This window comes from Ostrinia nubilalis, chromosome 18 (assembly GCF_963855985.1).
Source record: "Ostrinia nubilalis chromosome 18, ilOstNubi1.1, whole genome shotgun sequence".
Classification (NCBI taxonomy): Eukaryota; Metazoa; Arthropoda; class Insecta; order Lepidoptera; family Crambidae; genus Ostrinia; species Ostrinia nubilalis.
Window position 1 is genome coordinate 4,501,958 of NC_087105.1, and position 21,353 is coordinate 4,523,310.

At 35.3% G+C, this 21,353-nt stretch overlaps 1 protein-coding gene across 1 annotated transcript in view; it reads right to left on the reverse strand.

Moving 5' to 3' along the window:
- The window catches only part of LOC135080856 (uncharacterized), a 498,609-nt gene that overhangs the window by 191,446 nt on the left and 285,810 nt on the right, over nucleotides 1-21,353 (reverse strand). Inside the window, exon 3 of the mRNA XM_063975583.1 lies at nucleotides 11,321-11,681. Coding sequence (XP_063831653.1) covers nucleotides 11,321-11,674 — 354 coding nt within the window. The 5' untranslated portion in view covers nucleotides 11,675-11,681. The remainder of the gene's footprint in view (nucleotides 1-11,320; nucleotides 11,682-21,353) is intronic.

Sequence of the window (21,353 nt, forward strand, 5' to 3'; positions counted from 1 at the left end):
TCGACAACAAACCTTACACATTGTCAGCCCAAAACTCCGCTACAAGACTGGCGTTGTCAGCAGCATTCATTAAATCCCCCTGCGTGCAGTTGCTCGGGTACTCAGGGCACGACATCATGTGCTTCATCGACTTCATCATCATCATATAATTAGCTAAGTAGGCACATTTTCAGTGGAAGTGTACTAAGTTACAACCTGCTAAGGTTTCTTATTTGGCTCTGGCAGGATATTCACAGTAAGAAAGACAGTGTATCATGGTTATGGTATTGTACTAGTAGAGAGAATAAATAATTTTAATTATAAACCACAGAAATCCAATAGAAAAAAATAATAAGTAAAAAGTCAGTTATCAAAATAATATGCTAAATGCAATTTGGCTTACTACGCTCCGCGTTCTTTCAAAAACAACAAATGAATATCGATCTCCTTTCTGATTTGTTTTAAGAAAAAGAACATCGCTATTGTGAATCGCTAATTTGATCGTCGAGGGAATAATTCGTTATAATAACAAAACAGCTTTTACAGATAAAAGCAACATACCATAAAATAAAGATAAGTTATTTCTCAAAAACGATAACTTAATTTGTTTCTCAAAACTGATGTTTATTCATTCTACGAACAAGTAGGTGATTGCTATAGTAATTGGCCTGTACATAGTTATTGGCCACCTTGGCTAAAATAAAAATAAACAAGCATTATGTACGTTATTAAGAGTGGAAAAGAGACACAAATACTTTCTCTGAGCAATACGCTGTCCAATGTAGTATGTCAGAGTAAGAACAGATGGCACTCTAAACAGCAGAAGCTTTCTTTCGACAACGAGTCGTCCGAGTAGCCGCATGCTTGTCAAAATTTTAAGGTAAATATTTATGAATATTGTTCGTAATTTAATTGTTTTTGCTTGTTATAGTAATTTTACTGTTTTTTTGTAAAGAGATAAATGGTAGCTTATGTAGATAGATTAAGTTACTTTGTTTTGGAATAAAATAACTTTAAAATTAGACCGGCCAATAACTATACCACGTTTCAATTTATTTCAGTTATTGGCCATGGGTGGCCAATAATTAAATTTTACTTTTATTGTATTTTTATTCAAGATTAAGTTAATTTAACCCTTTAATATTTGCTATTAAAATACTAACGTCCTAACCGATTAGGATCAGTAATTAGCCAGGGGGCCAATTACTGATACTTATGCACGGCCAATAACTATTTTTATTGATTTACTTTACCTAGATTGTTACAAGATGCCGTAGGTAACACAGTATACTAAGGTAACTACTTATACCAGTAGTTGGAACAGAAACACTTAATCAGTTTAAAAAAATAAAACAAATAATACCTGAAATGCAAAACAATGAATTTTTTTTATTCTCTATCGTTTGTGGGACTATTTATTATAAGCAAAATGGATTGGAAGCGGAAGTTACAGATGAACCTGAACCTATAATTCGGGAGAAAGAATCAACATTGAGTGAAATAGGAGAACTTCAAACTAGAGATAAAGAAAGAGAGACAAAAGACCCTAAAACTGGGACCCAAGAAGATGAGATAGGTACTTGTAGACGAACGAGAACGACGAGATGAACCGTTACCGTAACCAGAATATCAGAGGATTCTGGAAGAAAAAGCTAAAGAAAAAGAAATCCTCGAGAAAGAAAAAAGGGAACGGAAAATTGAAAGAGAACATAAAAGAGAGGACAGAAAACTGAAAACTGAAGAAAAGAAAACTGCTAAAATAAAAAAAGTAAGAATAATGTATCTGTATCCAATCAAATCTGTAATATTTGCAAAAAGCTTATAAAAAATAGACTTTTAGTATGCTCTGAATGTCACCGTGTCTTTCATAAATCTTGTGCAACAGCATATTCCTGAAGAAGAAGGAGACAGTTATCTTTGTCACAATTATTACAATGTTACTGAATGTACTGACGATGATGAGATAGATGAAGAAATCGATAAGAGTGATACTGATGACGAATTCTTAGCTAATCTTAAGGAAAGACAAAATGAGTTAGGATTACAAAGCGTGAAGTTTCAGTGATTTTTATGGGTTTTTTTCGGTGGCTAATAACTGTACTTCTAGGAGCCAATTACTGTGATTTTGGGGCCAATAGCTAAATTTAATGTGATCTCTGATATTTTTAAAATTATTATTGTAATTCTTATCGTATAACACCAAATAGGTACTAGCTTAAATAGCAGCAATATTTTTTTCTCATAATAAAATATAAAAATAAACAAAAGTCGAGTTTTTGTTACATTTTACACAAGTTAACTTACACAACGCTCTTAAAGGGCCAATAACTGTAGCAATCACAATTTTGAAAATACACAAAAAATTATGTTCCGAATCGAATGGTTTACTGAAAAAACATTTGAAAATGGCTTTTTAAAATAAATTGGTTTGAATTGAAAATGGTCGGTCCGCTGCTCTATATTTTGCTGTGCAGTGTTGGTCCGGTAAACATTTGATAGTTCCATTTTACATTGGCTGACGTTTTTGTAGGCACATGGTTCGGCGGCTTGACCAATTTTTTTTAGATCGAGATAGTGATGTACGCAATCCTAGGAATAATTTTATCGATCTAATAATTATATCTTTAATTAGAGCGTAAGGCACTTTTTCCTTAGCATTGCGCGCTATGCACAGAGTAAAACACAAAATCGGTGGTTTGTGATATTTATCTTAATGTTTGAATTTTTATCCGTGATTGGATTGTTGTTTAAGAATTAAGTAATTTTAACAAATGATCACATTTACTTAATTAATTCAAATCGACAGACGCAGTAGTTTTATCTACGCACACGACACATCCAGAGAAACATTTACGAGTGTGTAATGTCGTAAAGTTGGTAATAGAAACAAAAATGTATGTAATATCTATATATTGGCGTTCAATCCCGATTCGATAAAGTCAGATTAACCAAATGCTGATTTACTCGTGACTTGTGGATAAACCAGAAAGTACAAACGAAGCCAAGACGAGAATTCAATTCACAGATTAGACAGAGTTTGAGAACAAAACTCAATTGTTTTGGCAAGAGCCTGAAGAATATCAATGAGAAGACGTCGAAGAATAAACATAATATTTTGGTTTAAAAGTCATGTTCAATGAATAAGTAGAATTAAAATAACAAAAATAATTTCAAATTAGCATTTTATATGCTTACAGAAATGACGCTACGTCACAAATAAAGAAAAAAATTAAATAGCAATGCAATGAAGTTATACTCGTAGTAACATTGTAATAAAATAAAAAGTACATTTTCGTGTATTTCAAAAACCTTCACTTTACTTTAAACTAGACCACGTAAGAGTTAAGCAATCAAAAACAAAGTAAAACAATACCTAAAGCTTTTTGATAACACATAGGATTGTATTGACAAACCAATTCCCGCTATTTGCTATCCATATTGACGTTTTGATTTCAAGCCTAGCGAGCTTTGAGCTTAAAAGCTAAAAGGCTGCGGCGATCGCCGCTTTGAAAGAACTAATAAAGTTGTGAAAAGCTCCTTTGAAAAGTCTCGATGGTCACGCGGAATAAAAAGTTCGAGCGAAAGGTTTTGGTCGGATATTGTGTTTTGTTTACCTATGAATAGGTACCTATTTAGCTTCTATTGTTTTTCGAAATGGCTTCACTATGGCTTCAGAGCTATTTTTAAAACAGTTGCTTAATTTTAAGGAAGAGTTCAGTCATGGCTTTGAAAAACACAATCATTTTTGGATCAATTGTGACAGCGAGAAAAAAATCGGTTGTGCTCTTCAAAAAGTTGCTATCGATTCAACCAAATTGTATAACATAGCTGTTTTTGGTGACGGTTTTAAAAATAACTGTGTAGATATTTTACATTTTACATTAGATACTTTATTTCCTTAGGTAAAATTAAGCCTTTTTACATTTTTTCTTGAGATACAGAAACGCTTATTATTTTTTACGAAGATATTTTGTTCAAACTTTTGAAATTACAATAAAAATATCGTAAAGAAAAACTGACATCCACTCCCGAGTTGTAAGATGGATCTGTAGACGGGATATTTTACGAATTTTACGAGTTGCTTTATAGAGCTGCAGAGGTTATATAGAGCCTTAAAAATAGATTGCTGAAAGCGTAGAAATTTCATAGCAGATCAAGGTAAATATGGGTCTTCTGTAATTGTAATAGATGTTATTTTGCCTCAAAAATGTTTAGTCTAAAGTGTACTGTAGCTAGATATGGAAAGAATAAAACCATAACTAGCAAGCAGTAAAGAAAACTTGGTTTTGCCAGCCACGTTAATTAGAGTGGGGGGAAATTATGGCTTTTATTTCATTTAGTTGCAGTCCACTGTTGGGCAACCTCAAAAGCCAAGTAGCACTGATTCAAACTGTATAGAATAAATGGCTAGAGACAGCCTCTTCGTGAATGAAGTTATAATAAGCAGTGAATTAAAATAATAATATTAGGTACTATAGGTTTGTTAGATATCAATGTTGAGTTTAGGCAAGTTTTGATGTATTTTAAACATACAGATTTATTAGCAATATTTTTTAAGAGTTGTGTCAAGTCTATGTTTGTATTTTATCATTTTACTAGAAGCTCTATTAAAAATTATGGGCTAGAATTTTGAATATTCTTTTTTATTTTGTGTACATGTTACACACCGCAGAAAAGTTATTCCCTACCATTTCCCCGTTCTGTATTATACATGACATATTCGTAAACGACAATTTTCAGGATGTCCCGTGCACTCCTCAATTATATCTGTTATGTTATTTTCCTTAAGGGGAAACTCGCGATATTCGGCCAAGCAATAATAAAACCCAATTTATCGTACTTCGTCCGCAGTTCCGGAATCAAATAAGAAGGTAGTTTTCGATTTGTTTGGGGATATAAGATGGTTCGTAATTGTAACTGTTATGGGCCCTCAAATGGTAGGGGAAAAGATTAAATACATCTTACTGCATCGTGCGCAAGTTTTTTTTAAGGACTGATATTTCTTCCAGGGATAGATGATGAGTGCCTACCTAATAATAAAACCTTTGAATTTTGTCACTTTAGAATCCTTTTCCGCAGGTAAATTAGAGAGGATCGTCTTCTTGCAATGGGGGCATACCTACTGAAAACGAGCGCCGTGGCCTTCGTCACCGTGGGCCAAGGCATATGCTGAGTGGGGTCCCGTTGCAGTGGGCATCTTGTTGGTGAATGGGTGGCACTGCTCAGTTTACTCTTGTTTTTATTTTTTTCTTCTTCCATTATTATGTGCCACTGTCATGTCTATGTAATGGCCTGTATTTGTGTGACGTCCATTGTAATAAATGTATCTTTCTTTCTTTCAATGGAGAATAAATGATCTGATGATGGGAGAAGGTTGATTAAGGTATGTCTTTGAATTAGACCAATTTTCATCTCATTCAGGGCTGACGTCATTGAAAAAGAAGCTCGAAAATATTATACATTAACTTTGTTTAAATTTGTAAAGATTTTCTTTCAGTAAATATAATATGGATCATAACAGTGAAAATCTTACGAAGAAACGTTAGTAATGGATGTTTAAATTTAAGCTCTTCGCGTCAGTATTATGTAGCTTTGATTGGTACTTCCATTACAGTAACGGCGCTTTTTACGAGTTTCCGGTGTCATAAAAATGTCAAATCACATGACTTTGCGATTGGCGATGATACATTGTAACTGCAAGTCAGTTTTGGAGATGAAAATGTAAGTAGATAATGTGGATACTTGGAGAAAAATGGTTGTTTTACATATTAATAAATTCTGAATATTATTATTGAATGTGAGTTGTGATTGAGGTGACAACCTTGATGACAAACGTTATCAGTCACATTATTAGTTTTTCGGAGAAAATAATAAGTCTTGTAGCGGAGTTTTGGGCTGACACTATATAAGGTTTGTCGACACGACAAAAATAAGATAAAATGAAGAAGCTGCTGGTTCAACAGAACCATTATTTTAATTAAATTGTAAAGAGATGTTGTTATAATGTTGAACAAATAAAAAAACAAAATTTTTCATACCTATTGTACCTAAATGTAACATCGAAAGCTTAGCTTAAGCTTTCAAGCAAAATCGCGAGGAATTCAATTTAATACACATTCTCAGCATAACGTTTTCTTTGCACAAAAGGATAGCGTGGAACGGCATTATACGAGTATGATGCAACTCTGTAGTGTTGACAAGGAAAGAGATATGAAACGGGAATCGTGTACCTCGGCCGGTTTATGTTTAAATTATGCGAAGAAAGCAAAATGTGTAGCTTTCTTGAAACGTCAGTGTTTCGCACACTCTCTATTTATAATGTAAAATTTAAGTGAATACCTTGTAGTTTACATAGTAAAATAGTTCCTACTTAGGCTAAGAACTCATGGCGCGATTTTCACCCGCGCCCGCGGCGGTTGTGGAATTGCGGTTTTATTTAAAAAATCACGGGAGCGGTTATTTGCGCGGTTATTCTAAGAACTCACGGCGCGATTTTAAATCGCGCCATGAGTTCTTAGCCTTAACGTCTTTAAAGTAAGGCTGAGTTGCACCAGGTAACTTTGACAGATGTTTGACGTTTGTCAAAGTCAAAGTAAGATGGTGCAACCCAGTCTAAGACTGACAACTTGAAGTCCAGCCCCTCTAGACAAAACGCACTTTTTGATCGAATCGAAAATCGAATCCGTCAAAACTCCATACAAAAAAGGGGCTTTTCGACCACTTTTCGACTGGTTTGCGATTATAATTTGCACTTTGTCTAGACCCACAGCTATTCTTTCTCGTCTCGTCTCGTCACCCAACCCAACTCGAGTCTTTGGACTTGACTTTAAAGTTGGCTTTAGATTTATCCAAAGTCAACTTTCGATTGTCTATATTTGGTTCATTTACTTCAGTTAACAAATAGCCAAAAAGGTCAATACAAGTATTTTAGGCACATTGAGCTTTATTGTCGCAGGTAAGTCTAGGCGCAGGTCACCAACTTTTAGTTGGCCGATAGATAGTTTAACACGATTCATTTGTATAAAGAATCGGTCGATAACAAATCGGTGTAGTGTGCGCACTTTCATACATCTCCATGCTGATTAATAGCCCGACTCAACTACAGGCCGAAAAAAAGTCTGCGGCTAGGCTAACTAAAGCTTTTGGTAATGTTGAACATTTTACAGGATATCATTCAAATATTTTTTTAACTTATTTACCAAAATGTAACTTTATTTTACATTCCAGTGTAAGTAGTATATATTATGTCAACGTGAAATTGTGAACTCCGTCAGTTTATAATGTCACCGTAACATTGTGAATTCTGTCAGATTATAATTTGACGTAGTTATATTACAATCTAACCTAACCTAACCCAGTGCTAGTTTACAATCTCACGCGTTACGAGTATATTATAACTGACGGAGTTCACAATTTCGCGTTGACATACATACGTTTTCAGAAGCACTTGAAAACAAAACAACAGCTCCGTGAAATATAACCCAGAATATCTACGCAACGCTTTTTCCTTCAACCGCAAAAAAGTCAACTTATCCTCATTGTTGGTACAGTCGCCGACAGGCGCGTTACGAGTGAATAATTACGCATAGAAGGCCCAAACTCTGGAACTAAAGCATAAAGGACCAAATACACATTCTCATAATCTTTTGGGAATACGCCAAATCGTAAATGGTGTGAAAATTATTTCTAATATTTTTTTGGGGCATCAAAAAAGCTATGGGTGTTGTTTTTTTGTTTCTTAGATCATCAATTTTTTTTGCTAGAACAGTTGAGCTTGACAGCTAGAAAATAAGTCTTATAGATACGTCCTACTGTAGAGTATAGTTCTCAAGTAAAGTTGTGGGGCAGTTTCGGCCATACTACACCACCAGCCCAGTGCAAATCTATATTTATAAAAGTGAAAGGTGCATGGGAGTTACTTTTAGAACGAAGGTGCTCACTAAGAACGGATTTTACGAAACTCCACCCCTAAGAGGGTAAAACGGGATCCACGCGTATGAAGTCACGGGCGGCCGCTAGTTTGTACCCACTAGACCGAGTCTCTATACAGAGAAGTGGGTCTAAGGTCTAATCTTAGGTATCAGTCAAATGTTAACGAACCCACAAGGTAGACCGACGATATCATAAAGGTAGCAGGAAAGCGCTGGACGTAGGCCGCTACCAACCGGGTAACATGGAAAGCATTGGGGGAGGCCTATGTTCAGCAGTGGACGTCCTATGGCTGAGATGATGATGTTATGATGACCAAGTAATTAGACTAGACAAACTTTAAACAGCCTTTTGAAGCACGGATACTAGTGATAAATTAAAATATTCACCCATCTAGTAACGACCGCAGCGTGGGTTGCTTAACTATAGTGATCACCAAAGTACCGTCGTCTAGAACAAGCACCTCTTAGCTTTATACCTCTACATAATTTTCAAGATTAGTACCTACGATTTAACGTTATGCATAAAAATCTATGTAAACCTGAGCAAGCGCCTCATTTTTACACGTCATAATATAAATCTATCTCCACTCAACGTGCCGGTATATTAGAAGTTAATACAGTGGGTTCACGAAAATGCATGAAAATATCCTCCAGATACTAAGATAGGTAAGTATAAGGATGTTAGTAATAGCAGGCCTGTTCATCTCCGCGAGTTTGCATTGAAAACAAAACGCGCGACTACCTCTCCTGCGGTACCTAATCGACAGGACAATCACGAGTGAGTATTGACGCACGCACGTGTATTTTTCACCTATTTGCATTGTGAAAACAATAAACTATATGTAAAAACGGTGGTGTAATTAATACTGTGCAGTATTTTTAACTGCCTGATTTATTAATAGAAACACAAAATATAATTCATGCTTATTCATGTATTTCCTCCGCCTTTTTCCGCAGATTGGCACCTCACGTCACACATTATTTTACCGAAGTCAGCCCTATGGCTTCGGCGACATTGAGCATACATTTTTTTAAATACCTTCGCAAAGAAAATCTTCTGTACGTAGTACTTATTATTATTCTGTGGTAATAGTGTCTAAAGAAAGGCTACCACTAGTCTAGATCGACTTGGTTTATACTTGAGCAAGAAGTTCATACCATTCGTTTCCTTATCGAAAATAAAATTAATGTTATAGCAATATAATAATTATTTGTAAGTAGACTGTTTATTACTTTTCAACAATTCGAGGATGGTGTTGGTGGACCGCGTACATCCTGCCTACGGCGTATGAAGAATGTTGCAGGGAGCATACTTTTCAAAAAGTTATAATGAGTCTTCTTTTCCAACATCCATTACAATGTCAGTGAAGTAAACGTGCACGTAATTGCATGGAGAATATACTCGTATTTCCCTGTATAACATTTACTAGCTTTCCGCCCGCGGCTTCGCCCGCGTGGAATTTTGTCTGTCACAGAAAAACTTTATCGCGCGCGTCCCTGTTTCAAAAACCGGGATAAAAACTATCCTATGTTCTTTCCCGGGACTCAAACTATCTCTATGCCAAATTTCATCAAAATCGGTTGCGAGGTTTAAGCGGGAAAGCGTAACAGACAGACAGACAGACAGACAGACAGACAGACAGACAGAGTTACTTTCGCATTTATAATATTATATATAATATATATATAGTTGGGATAGTTGGGATGAGGAATTTTGCGTTCACATGTATCCTTGTTAGCGTTAACATGATGTGATCACGGATGAAATGTATCGGTATTAAATCATAGAGTTTACGATGTGTTTCATATTAGTAGAGGCTTAATATTTCACTGGTGTTAATACATAGATGGAACAGAATTCGCTGCCTGCTGATGTCTTTCCTGAACACTATAATCCGGGCCTTTTCAAGGCGAGAGTGAATAGGCACTTACAGGGCAGATATTTACCATGCTAGACTGCATCTCACTTAACACCAGGTGCTTAAATACTTGCCTTGTCATGCCTAAAAAAGGATGGAATGAAGTTCGTTAATTTCAGCTAAATGACGTCCACTTCTGGACAAAGATATCCCCCAATTTCCATAACAACCGCGCCAGCATCCGAACACTTCCCACGATCTTCACCAGATCGTCGGTCCACCTAGTGGGAGGCTTGCCCACGCTACGTCTTCCGGCCCGCAGTCTACGAGCTATGTTCCCCGCCCACTGTCACTTGATTTTATGAATTCTGCATTAGCAATGGAATAAAATAATGGAACTTTGTTTTGAGAAATGATAGATTAGACACATGATGAAGAACTACGTATAACTCATGCAGGTGTTCCTTTCGGTAACTTAATCTTAGGTCATCATCATTAGGCATTTAGTCTTCACTGCAGGGAAACGACTAAATGGAAGATTTGGTCTACACTCCTTAAGCTTTGGACAGACGGGTTCGTTTTAGTAAGTACTTATTAATTTAAAATCCTTGCCCGTTCTTATTCGTTATTTTTCGTTCTTTTTACAATAGATTCGTCTACAATTCCCTTTTCTAGGAATTATATTCTACGTTACCTTTTTGATCAATGCCCTAAGGATAGTATTTAACAATACCAAATGACATCAAACAGGTATCTGTACGTTTCTCGAACTAGTAATTACATTACCGAAAAGGTAGATATTCATTTGGCCTTCCAAAGTAATCCATTACATGTCCTACTTGATTCTATCTTATTTAATTATTGCGATGCTTTGTGATATGGATAAGACGTTAAGATTAATGAAACAAAAGAAAAATCATTACGAAGTTTTTGCTTGTCTGTCGTAACTACGAGTAATTAACGCCCGTATTCACAAACGAAAGTAGCAAATCGAACTCACAGAGTTGAATAGAGCTCTGTGATTGGTTCGTGTGTCACCCTGTGCGTCCTCGCGCACTGTGAGACCTCATAGTAGGTAATGTTTGAGAATATACGGGCGTAAACCTCTTTTGATGTGTAAAAGTGCTTTTTAAAAGCCTATTTGCAAAAATAAATGAATTTTATGAATTTTTAATTTTTTATTTTATGAATTTTCACATTTGATTTATCGGCGCGTATAATTTTTTTTTGAAGCTATAGGCTGACCTTTAAGCTATGTATTAGGTGAACGCAAAGTCATGTAATCGGTCTAAAATTTTATAAAGAACTTCTTTATGCGTGGTCTTACGTACATAGGTTAATAGGCATTTGAACATTATCGAGACACAAAGAGAAAGAACATCTGAAATAAGTATGATGAAATTAACATACCTATGATCTTACAGTTAAAATACAGACGACCGCACATCAAACAATGGATTCTATAGGGTTTTCTTTAAGAGTGATTTTGCAACAAAAATAAATAGCCAAATATGCTGTCGGCTGTCCGTTAAATTATACAAACTCACTTACCTGTAGCCATTTAATCCTCGTTATATTCTCTTCCGTAACCGTCAGCGCTCTCCGCTCCCCCAACTTATAAGATTTATCATAGTACATATACTCGGTGAACGTCAGCCCACTGGTGGTGTATTGTTGCGTGAAATACACTGATATAGTCCCGTTCAATATATCATGCTCGATAACCCATCGGCACTTTATGGGGACGGGAAACGCGTTCGGGAAGTTTGGGGTCTGGATGACCCCGACCGGACCTTTCAGGTGGCCCCCGCAGGGTTGGGGGCCCTGGTGTTCCTTGTCACCCTCCTGGGCGAAGACGTGTTCTATCATGATGCTGAAGAGTGTGATGCTGAGCAACCGGTGCATGGTTAGCCTGGAAAGAAAGAAGTATATTTTAACGTTTCTTGTCTACTTACATATATGTAAATTTTTACAAATAAATGAGGATTTAATTAATGCTGCTGACAACGCCACTCTTGTAGCAGAGTTTTGGGCTGACACTGTTTAGGTTTGTTGTCGACACGACAAGAAGAAGAAGAATTATTACAAATTAAATATTTTTTTTCACGAAGTGGATAACACTTTTTATAAGTGACTTAAAAATAATTCGAGAAGTTCAACTTCCAATACTACTTATTTATTATTAGATACCATCTTACTTTGATCGTAACTATAACGAACGAGAACTGGTGTTTTTTGTATGGAGTTTGACAGATTTTTGACGTTTATCAAAGTTAAAGTAAGATGGTGCAACCCAGCCTTAAACACAGTTCAAGTTACGCCTCGAGATTGAAGTATAGCGCTACTTGTATCATAATTTAATTCATAATAAAAGTCACATTAATCATTATTATTCACAAATTTCACACAAACATTTCACATTCAGTCCCGTTGCCATTCCTCGGTCAGAAAATTATTAGTGAACATCATTTTAACACAATGAAATCGTGTATTTACAAAATATAAATGTGTGATGTTATATTGTTTCAAACATTTCAAATCACATCGCATTGATACCAGGTATTCATTGACATGCCATTGCAAATCTGATTTAAGTGGAAACAGTTTATTTCCCCTTAAAAATGTACATCAAAAAATATTGAAACCACTCAGCAAAATGGAAAATGATTTAGCTTTGCCCACAACCGTGGAACCGGGCTTAAACTCGCGTTTAGTAATTCCACTGTAAAATTTATAACCGAAGAGCTTCTGTAAGAGCTCATATGCCAAATGGGGTGTTTTTTTTTGCGTTTAGTTTCAAATTCAACGGCGAGTGGCTGGGGTAAACGCGCGTTGAATACGAACGTTTGTTTTGTGAACATTTTCGTTTATTGACATACTAGGTTGTGCTCGCGACTTTGTTCGTATACTTCGAGTACGGATAGTAGGCTTAAAGCACTAATTATCTTTCTTTAAGTCTCATCTAAGTATTAGACTGGTATGAAAGTTTTCATGATCTAAGTATTCATTAGGATGGAAAAAGTTATATTAATTTAACCTATGAAAATTCAAACTCTTTCTGAGTTTTCCTAAATCCCAATCTATTTCTATGCCAAAATTCACCAAAAAAGATTCGGCAGTTAAACTGCGAAATAGTGACAAATTGACAAAGAGAGCTACTTTCGCATTTCATATAGGTTCTTGTGATATTACTTTGTTTTATACAAAGACTTGAGAAAGTCGAAACGAGATGAGTTTTTATTATATATTTTTTACCAAGATTTGCTGTATTTTATATACAGCAAGGTTAAAATCTCAAAGTATAATAAATCCAACATAGCGTATTAAGTCCGGCAGCACACAATAGGATTCCTGCCGACCCGATGTCCTTTACAAAGGACTGCCTCGTATCAGGTATTCCGTAATAAAATATTCTGAATGCGATGTGGTTTTATTTGAAAATCACAACTGTGCAGGAATATTTGGAACTGCTGGTTCTTGAGATTCGAATGAGCCCTGTAGTATGTGTACGCGCCAAACCTATATATTTGACGTTGCTGCGTAAACTGCCCCACTCAAATATACTAGCATCGCACAGTATAGACTCTTTCATTGTCAACTCCCGGTCCCCACATTACATGGCGACCCTGCCAGGATTTTTTTTTCTTTTAAAAAGGGGGGAGGTGTAGTATGTGTACGCGCCAAACCTATATATTTGACGTTGCTGCGTAAACTGCCCCACTCAAATATACTAGCATCGCACAGTATAGACTCTTTCATTGTCAACTCCCGGTCCCCACATTACAGCCCATTCTTTTAATATTTTATTTTATTTTATTTATTAGGACAACCAACAAGACAAACACGCATACATGGAATTACTATAACTAAAAGTGCTTAGAACTAAGTGTTGTATTAATTATAGGCTGCCAAAATATTATAGATAATTTTGATTTGCTAATTTCAGACGCTAAAAGTCCAGTCAACGCCATACATGCAATATTGCACTCACTACTGTAACTGCTGTAAGTATGTAGGTATTTAATACAGCCGAAATGTACGTCAAGCCGTAAGATATAATAGTATTTATGTAGTTACTACATTGAAAAAAGCATGTAAACTAATTAATAACCTTTTTCTTTTTTGAACCCGGTTAAAAATTGTGCATTTATCTCCCATTTTTCTGCGCTAAATAAAGTGTCACGATCAAATCCTCAAATATCGACAGCTATAAGCATAACAGCCATTTACCACAAAATGTTTGTTATTACTCGATAGGGAGGCGCCGTTGGCTAAAAAACACGCATCACCAGACCCAAGCCGCTAAAATGCTGTGGGCGGTTGCTATATGCAATAAATTAAGAAAACAAATGAAGAAACTTTATCTGTTTACTCTCGCAAGAAAAATAGAGCCCGGCAAAAATTGAGGTTGCCTCCTGACTACAGCATCGTAAAAAATAAATGCCAACAAACTATTTCTCTTGAAGGAAAACCCATTTAAAGCATGACCCCAAATAAATGAGAACAACACGGAAAGAACAAAACTTCGTTCCTGTAATCATTAGGTTTGAGAAAATCTTTTCCTCTGTTTCAGGAATTCTGTGCAGCTTTTAAGATGTCAGTTGTTTTAAACTTTATTTAGTAAAGTGTACGAGTAACTTGACATTGAAGGCTTTTTGAAATTATTTTATACCTATATGAAACGTGAAAAAAAAACAAAAATAATAAGACCAAAACGTTTGACTAAATCACAAGATTTTTTTGTTACTGACAAAATCTAAAAACTTATAAAAAACCACAGGACAATTAAACCATAAAAAGTAAAAAAGCCTATGCTCCTACCATCACAATTTAAGGGGCTCATCACGATTTCCAAACAGCTAATATAGGGCTTCATGACGTCATTTAATCTCCTTAAACATCTACGACAATGTCCTATTTCTCAAATAATATAACAGACTTCCTTATCGACATGACAATAGAAGGAAGCCATTGCATTCGATAGACTTACCATTAATAAAGACCAAACGCCGTAACATTTCAATAACCCGATATGGAGTCTAAAGGAATCAGTCGACAAATACCATTTTTGTGGATATAAAAGATGAAATATTACCAGCACTCTATTCAATGGAGGACAGTGAAAATAATGTTGGGAAATCAAATAAATGACTTCATTTTGTTTCCAGAATTCGTTTCAATAAGCCCCGAACGAATCATAACGTTTTTATAGACCGATTGGGCTTAGGAGTAGGGTGGCCATTGCAAAATTAGATTGGGTATAATTTGGGTCAATTGAAATTAGCCGTGTTAGATCTTTGACCCTAAATTGGACCAATGCAAAAAGGAATACCAAGTCTTTGACTTTTTTCTATCAATAGGTGTTTGGTCGTATGAAGACGACCAGGCGAGGCACAATTTATTTATTACAATTCCAGTTTATTAAGGACTTTGCAGATTTGAATCAACCAGGTTGTGCGTCAGAAAATAATGACAGTCGCAATTATTAAGCCGTTGGAACGAGTCAACCAATTATGACGCCTATGGCGGTGGCATCAGGATTACACTAGGATTTACTTCACTTTACTTCTTTACATTTTCAATTTGTTCAAATTAGTAAAAACCCTTAACAAAGTTATTTTTCAAGTTATTAAAAATGTTGTTCGAGATATTGTGATCCTTAGGCTAAGTTGTACCACCTAACTTTATGCGTACTAACTATAAAGATGACTGGTGTTTTTTGTATGGAGTTTGACAAATGTTTGACGTTTGTTAAAGTTAAAGTAAAATGGTGTAATCCGGCCTTAGTATTAATAACTCCCTTTTGACTGACTCTTAACTTTAATAACCATAGATATACAAAGGTAGGACAGTGGTAATAAGAAACAAATGCTATCTCTATACCACGAGTATTTTTTAAGATGTTCATTAAATTATAAGCTTTGTAATGACAGTCCCATAAAATCCTAACAAAATTAACCGCATGGAGAACCTACTAATGCTAGAGTGATTATGTGCCTCTTTGTATAAATAATAGCCTATACCGCTTGGGAAACCAGAATCGATTTTGTTAGTATATTTATACGGCAGGACCATAAATAGATCATATATGGCTATTGATGGGCAGAATTTTATTTATTACAGGAAAAATACCATTCATAACATAATAATATGTATCTAATAGGTAAGTGCGAAAGAGGAAGGTAAAGTAAAACAAAAATCCGAAAAGATAGAAACAAGACTACAATTAATGCAGTCGGAGATATCAAATACAATGTCAGCAACAAAAGAACTCAATTCAATCAAAATAATGTTTTATGAATGTTAACAAATTAAGGCTGAGTTGCACCAACTAACTTTAACCGTAACTATAATAATAACCGCTGTTTTTTGTATGGAGTTTGACAGATTTTTGACGTTTGTTAAAGTTAAAGTAAGACGGTGCCATTCAGCCTAAGTGATCTTAAGGCATCTATCTCATCTCGATCTACAAGTGTTCAGTAGTTTAATTATGTTAGTAATGTCTTGATTATCTAGATTAATTGTTGTCACAATACGTTTAATTTAACTGTGCCAATTCACAGATTTTCAAAATGTATTCTTCACCATAACCTACCTACAGTATCCCAAACAAATAAATAAATTAAAACCCAAGTGCCGCGAATTGTGGAAATGGACATAAGCCGGATACTGTGGTTACTCCACAATAACACTCCATGTGGTTTCATTAATACATTAATTTAATTTATTAGTGCTAGTTACCTAACATCATTGTTATGTTCACATCATTTAGTACATACCATTCATGGTCAGTGATTTTAAACGAATAATATTAATTGAAAAAGGAAATGCACTGAATTAATGGAATTATTTTAAAGTTTAAAAAAAGTAATAATGTGTTTATATGTATATTGTTAGATTCAAAAAATCCCTTCGATTCAATATAAAATCTTATAGACGACACATGGAATTCCATACCTATGACGTCAACCCTGTCACAGATGACAATTAAATAATTGAAACCAAGAAAGAGGATGAAAGGTACCTAATCTATTAATTTTTAGAATGTTTATTTATAAATCCAGACAAAGAAACAACTAGACATCATCATTATTATCATAATTTCAGCCATAGGACGTCCACTGCTGAACATAGGCCTCCCCTAATGACATCCACATCGCACGGTTGGTATCGGCCTGCTATCTTTACGAGATCAAATCAGAAAATTAAATGAGGAGATACGTAAACGAACTAAAGTCACTGACATAGCCCGACGGATTAGCAAGCTGAAGTGGTAATGGGCAGGGCACATAGTACGCAGAACTAGACATGGATAAAAGCAAAAATACACTTTTGATTTTATCTATATTTAAGACAAGAGCTACAACTATAAAAAACATACATCTAACTGTCGAAAGTCTCGAAAACTATTAACGGTTCTTGCCAAACTTTTACTATTAACACAGAGGGGGTCGACCAAAGTGATAAAGTTCCGAGTGGTCATTAGACAAAGCCTTATAAAAAGCTGTAGATCTTCCAGAGAAGTCGTGTAGTATGCTCCAATACTTTCTATCGTATGTGTGTACACTCTACACTTTTGGAATTTAATTAAAGAACGGCATGTCCCTACAATTGTCTATAGAATTGCCCACTAGGTGGACTGAAGATCTAGTTAAGGTCACGGGAAGTGCCTGGATTTGGGTGGCGCAGGACGGGTTGCTGTGGAAATCTTTGGGTGTGGCTTTGTCCAGCAGTGAACGTCACTTGGCTGTTATACTGGAGACGTTATTTTGACACTTTGACAGACATTATGGCTGAGTTGCACCACCTAACTTTGACACTAAATATAACAATAACCGGTGCTTTTTGTATGGAGTTTGACAGATTTTTGACGTATGTCAAAGTTAAGTAAGATGGTGCAACTCAGCCTAAGTCTATATTCAGTGTGACAGTACATTAACAATACAGAACGTTAACAATTACGTTCAATATTGATACAATGGTTCGACATTGCGATAGCGCGACAGCATGATGGATCGACATTCAATAGTTCGACACAACGTTAGATTAATATCGAAATAGACTAGTCCTTCTGTCTATGCAGACACATAATACTCACTTTACTATCATAATTCAGAAATTAAATAAAAATAAAAATAATCAACACTATTTAAATTTTATGACAAGCTGGCTTTGGTATTATAATATTTAATTGCCCGTTTAGCGTCTTAAATTATCCAGGTACGAGTATATTAAAACCTGATCTATCAACTAAACTTCCTCTTGCTTCGTGATGCCTCAATAAACACTTGTACTATAAAAATAAAATAGCTCATGTTATAGGCAGGCACTGCAGAAAAATGAGTTCACCTCTTACTTAAATCAAATTGAAAATGTAGCACGTAGTCGACTACGAGTCGTAGCACGTAAGTAACACGTCTATAAGCTACTACGAGAAAATAAGTAGAAAAATCAGACTGCGACGGGCGGCCGCAGTGAGTGTGCAAGCGCGACAGCAATATAATTGTGCGCGAGCGATAAGGATGGGTAGCTTGGGGTCATTGGACGAAATTCTACGTGCTCGGCGACCGGACTTTACTTATAGTAAAAACCTATTTTCGTCTTAATGGAAATCCTCGGGGGAGGCATTTGTCCAGCAGTGGACGTCATTTGCCTGAAAAAAAAACGGATGAAAAACCTATTCATATTTTCAACTTACGGATTTGTGCTGACAAGAACAGGACGTTACGATTAATACTAAGAACACGGCAATAAAAAGAAGTTAAACATAGAAATAAAACGGTTTATCCAGTAAACAGCGTGACACGTCAGGGCAGATAAATATATTATGAGCATATACGCGGCATCAAATAAAGTATACGTTTCTTACACGGATTTAGAGATGCAGGAATATGTAGCATTTAAGCATTAGTAGGTATCCCTTTGCCCGTAGCCTTTTTTGCCTGGATTTTGGTCTGTCTTAAATGATAATACTTTTGAACAGCTGAAAGCACCAAGCTCCAATAAAAATATGAAAATGAAATTGTTTAAAAATGAAAATAGCTGGCTTAAAAATGAACAAAAATAAAAACAGGCATACAGCCAACGTAACTTCCATTTTTTTTTCTCTATTCATATTAAAATTAAGTGTTATTTTATACGTTAGTCTTACTAAAGTTGTGAGTTAACTTATTCGAAACACATTTATAATTTTAATCTTACCTTTTTAACCGATTTTCAAATCCGAAAAACAATAAGTAACTAGTTTTCTGGTCGTCTGAACGTGAATAATTTAGGAAATTGAACATGATCCAGTTACATCCAGTAAGCAGAACATTCTACCTTCATCGTTCACTCTAGCTATAGGGTGAATATGTTAAGGCCGGGTAGCAGAGAAAATGGCGAAAATGAGGTTTTCATTTTTCATTTTTGAGGTACTAAACAGTAAAATTAAAGGCTAAGATTTTTATTGGGCATAGTTGAGGATATTTTCTAGGGCTATTAACGGATGGAAACACGATTTGATGAAGTTGACTCGATAGAATAAATTCCCAAAGTTACCTCTATTCGTTTTCTAATTATGGTTTTATTTTTAAAATAAGCGATTTGAGATTCTAAATCTTTTACTAAACTAAAGTTCAGAAATAACTTGAGGGCTTTTAACGGATGGAATTTTTATATTGCGTCTTATTTAGTTACTATGTTAAAAAATGTGGAAAAAATCGTCCATGACGGCTTGGACAATCTCAATCAGTCGCGCGGTGGCGCTTACGGAGGACGGACGCGTGTCAGTTTTTTGGACGTGACAGTTCGCGATTTGTCAATATTTTTGACAATGATGACTTTGATGAGTCACAGTATAATAATATCAGTGTTACTGGAGAAAGCTAAAATATTTGATAATTAAGAATTATCAATTTTGTCTACCTATTGAAATTTAAATCGTTCGCATCCTTTTAAACGAAGACTCTACTCATGATACATAGTAAATTCCTTAAATATGAGACAAAACCAATGAGTTAAAATTACATATTAATAGTACCTACATACAATCGTCTTACACTTATTAGAAGAGCACACTGATACAAATAAATAATAAAAAATTAGGTCAGAGGGTCAAATATAGGGGCAGCTGCACGTCATTGAAAGAGGATTCTGTTTACTCGGCATCTGGGCTGGAGAACATGAACCCTTGTTTACAGATGCAGATGTAAATGGAGTTATAACTGGACAAATTTTACATGAAATGTTTAACAGAAATCAGTTAAAAGACACATACATGGAATACCAATAAGGTTGCGGAGGGAAAGCTACCTATTATAAACTAGCGGCCGCCCGCGACTTCGTTCGCGTGGACCTCGTTTTACCCCCGTTAGATATCATGTTGATAGATGGCGTTTCACGGCTTCCCCCGAATGAATATTTACGAACGTCATACAGTAGTTTGTCCAGCGCTGTAGATTTTAACCAATGACGATAGGTAGAGTTCGCTTTTTAGACACGTCTTATTTATTTATTGTAATTTATTTGTCACATATCGTCATAAGTTAGCCTATATGTTAATCTGGGTTATAAACAATAATACTATAAAGTTTCAACAAAATCCGTACAGTAATTTTTGCGTGAAAGAGTAACAAACATCCAGACATCATGACATCCAGACATCCGAACTTTCGCCTTTATAATATTATAGTAGGATAGGATATTCACAATCCAAACTAATATTTACTATTTAGCATTTACTTACAGTAAATATATTAGTTTGGTTTTCACAATCGAACGGGTGCGAATCGACCCCTTTGAGAACTAGTAATCGCATACTACTAGTTCAAAAAAGATTCGATTCGCACGCGATTTTAATACTTCTAATACATCCGGGCGAAACGCTTACTAAAAAAAAATTATTATTGAAAGGGGACGTTTCGCATATTCGTGCGAAGGAAAATCGTGCGAAACTACTACTAACCCAATAGGGGGTAATAGGATGTGTTGGTAAAATATGATCAGTTAAAAAAATAACACCTTATATAAAAACCGAAAAATTCTTATTCTTATATTATTCTAATTATGTAAGAGCATAATTATTAAAGTCGAAGTCAAACATTCTTTATTTGTGTGGACCTATATTAACGAGAGATTACAAGGCGTCAAATATTTCAAGAAAAAAATTAAAAACTATTATAAAGCTAAATTTTGCTCTCATGGAGCCTTTACCTACTCTGACAAATCAAGACTTAAAGAAGAAACTAATAATAAAACTATTTAACTGTCCTGCAATGAAAAGCTTGATTGGGTACAACACCTCAAGTTATTTTAGAACTTGATTTCATTAAGGGACTCTGAATATCAAATCGCTTAGGTATCTAAAGTCAAACTATTCTGAAATGTCAAGTGGTATAAAGTTGGGACTAATAAATAACCCATTAAGATAGTAGCGCCCTCCTGTCAATGACATACCTGGAACGATAGAGTATTGGACAACTAATAAAAATGCTTAGTCCTAAATGACTGACGGATATCGTAGAGACCTGAAAGTTGGAAGGTGTGTTCTTTGTATGACGTAGGCATCCGATTTTCCGAAATGGGGTCAAGAAATGAAGGGGGT